This window comes from Nothoprocta perdicaria, unplaced genomic scaffold (genome assembly GCF_003342845.1).
Source record: "Nothoprocta perdicaria isolate Ctin4 unplaced genomic scaffold, notPer1 scaffold_265, whole genome shotgun sequence".
NCBI classification, from domain to species: domain Eukaryota; kingdom Metazoa; phylum Chordata; class Aves; order Tinamiformes; family Tinamidae; genus Nothoprocta; species Nothoprocta perdicaria.
In genome coordinates this window covers 386,292-393,207 of record NW_020455494.1, presented here as the reverse complement: position 1 = coordinate 393,207, position 6,916 = coordinate 386,292, and the positions used below count along the sequence as shown (strand labels likewise).

Here is a 6,916-nt window from a genome sequence, read left to right as displayed (position 1 = left end):
GCAGATACTGAAAGCCATGGCAATGACAGTGGGCATGCCAGCATTTGCAGCATATCTTCAACCTCTTTGCATGGTGGGATTTGATCATCTCCTTGCCTGTTTCTGAACAGTCAAAAAAGTTTGGAGCTGAATGGCACTGATGAACAGTGAGACAAAGTGGACCAAACACTCAGCTAGCACGCATCTACATCACTCTCTTGACATTAGGACAATTGGCAGTATCTGAAGTTTTCTCCTAAGGAACAAGTCTAAATAGATTTGTCTAAATAGAATTGCTAAAGCATTGGTCGGGATCTTTGCTTTCACATGGGTGATCACAGTGAAAAAGTCTCTTTTCAGCTGCAATTGGGCAGACCGTGGGCATCAGAAGTGTGAGTCAGTGTTTGGCCTTGTGTAACCACAGTCTCTGTTTGCAGATGGTTTATCTTTGTAAATAGTGGGTGGTCTTTCAAACACATTGAAGCTGCATAACCCAAATAAAGTTGAATAATGCAAGAAAGTAATGTTGAGAAGAGCCCAACTGCTAAGTGCTTGCCTGAAATATAGCATTTCATTTTGTCTTCCAGCAAATACTGCGGCATGCCCGGGGAAATGCCACAAAAGTCATATTTCTTATTACTGATGGATATTCCAACGGAGGAGATCCACGTCCCGTTGCAGCATCTTTGCGTGAATTTGGAGTGGAGATCTTCACCTTTGGGATATGGCAGGGGAACATCCGAGAACTTAATGACATGGCTTCCCATCCAAAAGAAGATCACTGTTACCTTCTTCACAGTTTTACTGAGTTCGAAGCTCTAGCACGTAGAGCTCTTCATGAAGGTATTGATGTAGTAATCTCAGAGGTCCCAGGGAGATCACAAGTCTGAACATAAAGATCTCCAATATTGTCTCTGTGTTACCTTTTATGTAGTGATGATTCCTTATATTTTTATTTTCACGTTCCAGCAGAGGCATTCATTCTTCAGGTGAATGGATAAACAGTTTGTGGCTACTCATACTCCCATAAAATGGGAGCTAATTTCTCCTCCTGGGTGTGTGCACACAAACATCCCCAAAATTCTTCATTTTGGCTGAGAAGGAACAGACTGATCTGTTGGTCCAGTATATCTTTTGTATGAATTTATGATACTGGCAGTGTTTCTCCAAAAGACAAGAGAGTTATCCAGTACAGGGCTTATGTCTTCTTTCTGYGCCTTTTCATGCTTAGGACCAAGAGTTGGCCTATTCAGAATTCTTTCATATCTCTCAGTAAAGTCAAATAGGATTTCTTTTTGGTCTCATATATTCAGTAAGACTGGAAATAACAGAGAAAGTACAAAGAGTTTAGACTTTTTTTTTCRTTTTTTACTTACTTTATCCTAAAAAAAAGCCTCTGAAAGCAGAAGAGGTTTAGACTAGCRTGTGAGAAACAGCCAGAGAGGTGAGAACAGATGGTCTCATGGCTAATGGCTTCATTTGTAAGCCACTGCTACTTGAATGAGACTTCTGCAAGCAACAGACCAGCCATTAATATTATATCCTTTATTTCATTTTAAAGCACTGTTTTTTACAAAAGTAGTGTGTTTTACTGCCACCAGATGAAGGATATTGGGGATCTTTGTGCTATGGGTTCTGGTAAATATTCTTCCAGAATAAGAATGCTGAGCTTTTTTTCACTTCATGTGAAGCAAGGTTCTACTTCATTGTAGAATCTTGTAGCTACCATTGTAGAACATTGTAGCTACCATTGCTATTCCTCAGGTCTAAACACAAGTTTTTAAGACGCATTTCACTAATGAAGAGTTGTGAAGCTAGGGGGTGGATTTTTGCTTCAATTTTTTGTTGTTAACTGATATATTTCAGACCTGCCCTCTGGCAGTTACATCCAAGAAGATATATCCTATTGTTCGTATCTCTGTGAGGCAAATGAAAACTGCTGCGATGTCATGGCAAGCTGTAAATGTGGAACTCACACTGGCCAGTTTGAGTGCATCTGTGAAAAGGGGTACTATGGGAAAGGACTACAGCACGAATGCACAGGTGAGTCACTCATCTCCATGCCAGAGTTTCTGTAGCAAATCCAGRTGAGGGATATCAGGTCTATTTGGATTTAGGGCTATAAGTCTGGATCGGAATGCATTTGGAACTCTGGAAATATTCTCACTGTCTAAAGACGTGGAACAACCATCAGTCTGACCGAGTAACTAGACTCCAACAACAACCAGAGGAAGAGTATGGAAAACAGAAAAAAATAGGGCAAATGTTCTTATATATATACCTCTATCTATCTATCTATCTATCTATCTATCTATCTATCTATCTATCTATAACACTTTGCTAAAATGCTACTTAACAACAATTTGTGACTCAGAATTTCTGATTCCATGATGATGACTTTTGTGTTTAAGAGCTCTTAGTAATTTTTTCCTTCATGAATTTTGCTGATTATTTTTTGAACTTGCATAATCCTTTTGTTAACAAGGTTTTGTTAAACCTTGCATAAATGGAAGGAATAAGGAATTGTCTATGTGTAGCTAACTTTCACCAAACCCTTGGTGAAAGTTGCAGTCAATATTCTTCTATTGTCCCATGTTGACTAAAGAGAAAGGAGGTATTTGAGTCACTAAATAGAAACTTGTCATCACTTTTGGCTTCAAGGAGTTATTATTTGAAGCCTACAGTCAAAATGACCATAGTGACAGTTCTCTATTTTATGTCAGAATAAAAAGACAGAAGAAAAGATTATGGCTTTCTGAGTTCCCTACAAAGTTATTTTGTAAGTGAAGATGAAAAAAAAGAAGTGTCTGTAAGCTACAGTTTATTTCTTTAATTCATAAATAGACAGAATTTACCTGAGGAAGTGAAAAGGGAAGTTGAGGCATTGATCCCMGTGGAATTGTCTTTCAGCTCTGGATGATATGGGATGCCTATGTTTAATGAAAACATAAATTGATGAATAAATAGCAGTTTTAAATATGGAAGTTCTTTTTACATGCAGTTATGAATTAAGTTGAAAGTTCTAGATCAGTCAAGACAATCTGAGGAAATACTTGCTCAATAGTAAGTGAAGGGAAACTGTGTGAAAAAGATATATCAGTTTGGTTCAACTGTATTAACTTTTATGAGACAAAAATGTGAGAATTGTGTTCTCTGTTATATTTGGTTTATGAGCTGGATAAGAGAAAGTTATCATCAAGCATCTTTCTCAAGATGCAAAATGTATTATTCTTGTGATCTTATTTCTCTCATCACATTCTTAGTTATATTCCATGAAAAAAATCACAGTTCTCACCTACTTCCATGGGAAATGTTAGCTAACTGTGATGGGTATATGTTTAAGCATTGTATAGCCGTTTATATTGCTTTTTCAGATGTGGCTTTCATTGTGTATAGAGGTCTCTTGATACTCTACTTAGGCGTAGGTATGTGAAGTGAATAAAAGCTAAGAAAGCCTTCAGGAAAAGGTTTTTTATCATGGACTGTGATGGCTGGCTGTATGTATGCACTAGTAGGGCAGAGTGAGGTCTCCAGATTATACCTGAATATAAGATGAGGGAGAAGTGTTAACTAAGACAAATGCCTAAAAGTACTGAGATACTGCAGTGCTTGAGAAAATGACCTTTCTTTTTTTTTTGTACTCCTTGTTGTGTTCTTGGAACTCATCTTACCCTTTAGAGCATCTTTCCCTTCATTGAAAGAGAAGCAGGTAAGTATAAAGGAATTTGGGGGGTTTGCAGTGATGGATCTGTACCAGGATGCAGTAGAGTCAGTGTCAGCACTGGAATATTGAATCAAATTCTTAATTTATATCAGTGGATGCAGCTTACTTGCTTGCTCAGTTAACTTTAAATAAGATATACTATTCTGTTTTCCTGTTTTATTTTGTTCAACCTGTTCATCAATGACCTGGATGAGGGCACAGAGTCACCCTGAGCAAGTCTGCAGATGATCCCAAGCTGGGTGGAGTGGCCGACACTCCGGAGGGCTGTGCTGCCATCCAGAGGGACCTGGACAGGCGGGAGAGTTGGGCAGAGAGGAACCTCATGAGGTTCAACAAGGACAAGTGCAGGGTCCTGCCCCAGGGCAGGAATAACCCCAGGCACCAGCACAGATTAGGGGTCGACCTGCTGGAGAGCAGCTCYRCAGAGAGGGACCTGGGAGTCCTGGTGGACACCAAGTTAGCCGTGGGGCAGCAGTGCCCTTGTGGCCAAGAAGGCCAATGGGCTCCTGGCTGCATGAGGAGGATGTTGGCAGCAGGGGGAGGGAGGGGATCCTGCCGCTCTGCTCAGCTCTGGGGAGGCCAAACCTGGAGCACTGGGGGCAGCTCTGGGCTCCCCAGGACAAGAGGGACATGGAGCTTCTCGAGAGGGTCCAGYGGAGAGCAACAAAGATGATTAAGGGACTGGAACATCTCTAGTATGAGGAGAGACTGAGTGAGCTGGGCCTGTTTAGCTTGGAGAAGAGAAGGTTGAGAGGGGATCTGATCAACATATGAGGAGAATGCAGGGAGGAAGGGGCCAACCTCTTCTCTGTAGTGGCCAGTGACAGGACAAGGGGCAATGGGTACAAGCTGAGACAGAGGCAATTCCATCTCCTTGTGAGGAGGAACTTCTTTCTGTGAGGGTGCCCGAGCCCTGGCACAGGCTGCCCAGGGAGGCTGTGGAGTCTCCTTCTCTGGAGATCTTCCCAACCTGCCTGGATGCCGCCCTGTGCCCTGTGCTCTGGGTGTCCCTGCTGGAGCGGGGGTTGGACTAGATAATCTCTAGAGGTCCCTTCCAACTTTAAGCATTCTGTGATTCTGTGATTTTCAGATGCTATTCCAATTCATTTTAAATGAAATTAATCTTAATTCGTCTTTTTTTTTCGTTTCTCTTGAGTTGTAGTCCATTTCCTCCCCTTCAGCATAAACACCTCAATAGCCTATTGAATCAAATCATGTCAGGACTTSTATCTTTGTATGTGTTTTTCTCAGCTTCAAAGAAATTTTGTTTTGATAATATCAGCTGGTACATGTAAAATAAGTCTTTTAAAGTGTTTTGTGTTAGATACAATGGAAATCTGCTTTGTATGGGAAGATATCAAAAGATTCATACATATCTTTTAGGGAGAATTTGACCTGAATAGTGCAAGCCTGTTCTTGTAAACATGTCTTCTCTACACAGTGCTGCAGCCATCCTTAAAACATACAAAAACAAAAGACAGCATGTATTTTTAAAGGGCAAATAACATATTTTGAAATCTTCTGTTTTGAAAGGATTCCTATTTAAAAAAAAAAAAGTATTTCCCAGCTGAGCATAACTGTGGATTTGAAGAGCATGAGGAATCTGCAGAATGCATTGCAGCTTTTCTTCACTTCATAATGTGAGGATTTCCCACAAGTTTACATTGACAAGACTTATATTTTACTATGATTAACTGGACTGCTTTGAATGGTTAAGCTTGCAGATACCATACTACTCCATGTTTATTTAATRCAGTAAGGCTTGTTTTTAAGAGTTTTTATCAAGATAGAAGATTGTTCCTTTCTGTAAATAATTTGTTCTTTGTGTAATGGTTATATTCCCTGTACCTTTGTGGTTATGTGTTATACCACTTCGCTGTTGTTTATGGTTTTAAATTTGAGGCACCAAAATAACTCTTTAAAAATCATAACAACAGTACTTTTCTGTCCTAATTACCTGAAAACACCCTCTAGAAAGCTTCCATAAAATAAAATAGGAGCCACATGCTTTGTTTGGAGGACATGAAATTGGCTCTCAGTGTCCCCTCCTGTTCTCTCTGATGTTGATGATGTGCCGTGGGAAGAAGAACAGACTGACTGTTCTCTGCTTCAAAATAACAGAACAGAAGACCACACAAGGAACCTCATGCAGGCAGAGACTTCCTTGACAGTTGTGACAAAGGCAAAGTATGGAGCAGTGTGAATTACAGATAGGAAGAGAAAGAAGGGAAGTAGCAGGATCACAACAAGTCCCAAGTGTTTTAGAGCACATAATTATCTTCTTTTTCAACAGAGCCTWACTTCCTTTTCTCCTTCCTTTCCTTGACTACTTTTGTTAGGTTTCAAACCACAGACAACAAACAAAAATACAGAATTAACAAAAGAAATTTGRAATCTAAGGTGATGGCCTCTGTTTCATCAATGCAGTGGACCATTAGAAGTCAAATGGATATATGATGCCCCTCATGTCTACCATCTCATCAGTTACCCCCTAAGCGCTTTGAGAAGGCCTGGTCCTATTGTCTTACAAACAGTATTTTCTCATACTTTAAGCATGGGACCCATTTTCTGCAGCATGAGATATCTATAAAGCTAATGGGTAATTGGCAGGGCAAAACTAGTAAATAACATATTTAGAGCCTATGCTGTTTTTCACTCTTTTATTTTCTTTGATTTATTTTTCATCGTCTGCTGGTGTATAATTTTAGAAGTGCAGAATTTTATCATATGTATGCGTATTCAAGGGGCTGCTTAGGCTTTGCATTTTTTACGGGGATGAAGCATATCAATTGTCACCTACATGGGCATGAGGCCAAAAGTTTTGCCTGCAAAATAACACATTGATTAGGCTTGTAGAGAGTCTTTCCACTAAAATCTGAAATCATGTGAAACCTTGATACTATATATATATATATTTTAACTCTTAAAAGACAAAAAAAGTTTGAGGAAATATAGGTCTAGTAGAGGATGTCTGCACTACATATTTTGTGGCTGTTCAAATTTTGAATCTAATTTTCAAATAAGCTTTTTTTACCATGATAATTTCAGGATTCTTCCAGCAGAGAGTGCAGTGCAAAGCAACACCTGATGATCATAAGTTGTAAATTAAAAAAAAATGAGGAAAGGAAAGGAAAGGAAAGGAAAGGAAAGGAAAGGAAAGGAAAGGAAAGGAAAGGAAAGGAAAGGAAAGGAAAGGAAAGGAAAGGAAAGGAA

At 39.5% G+C, this 6,916-nt stretch overlaps 1 protein-coding gene across 1 annotated transcript in view; it reads left to right on the top strand.

The window, feature by feature from the left end:
* The first annotated feature begins 572 nt into the window (after positions 1-572).
* Positions 573-6,916, top strand: part of SVEP1 (sushi, von Willebrand factor type A, EGF and pentraxin domain containing 1) — a 100,883-nt gene continuing 94,539 nt past the window's right edge. The window contains exons 1-2 of the mRNA XM_026040768.1: positions 573-822; positions 1,846-2,022. Coding sequence (XP_025896553.1) covers positions 735-822; positions 1,846-2,022 — 265 coding nt within the window. The 5' untranslated portion in view covers positions 573-734. The remainder of the gene's footprint in view (positions 823-1,845; positions 2,023-6,916) is intronic.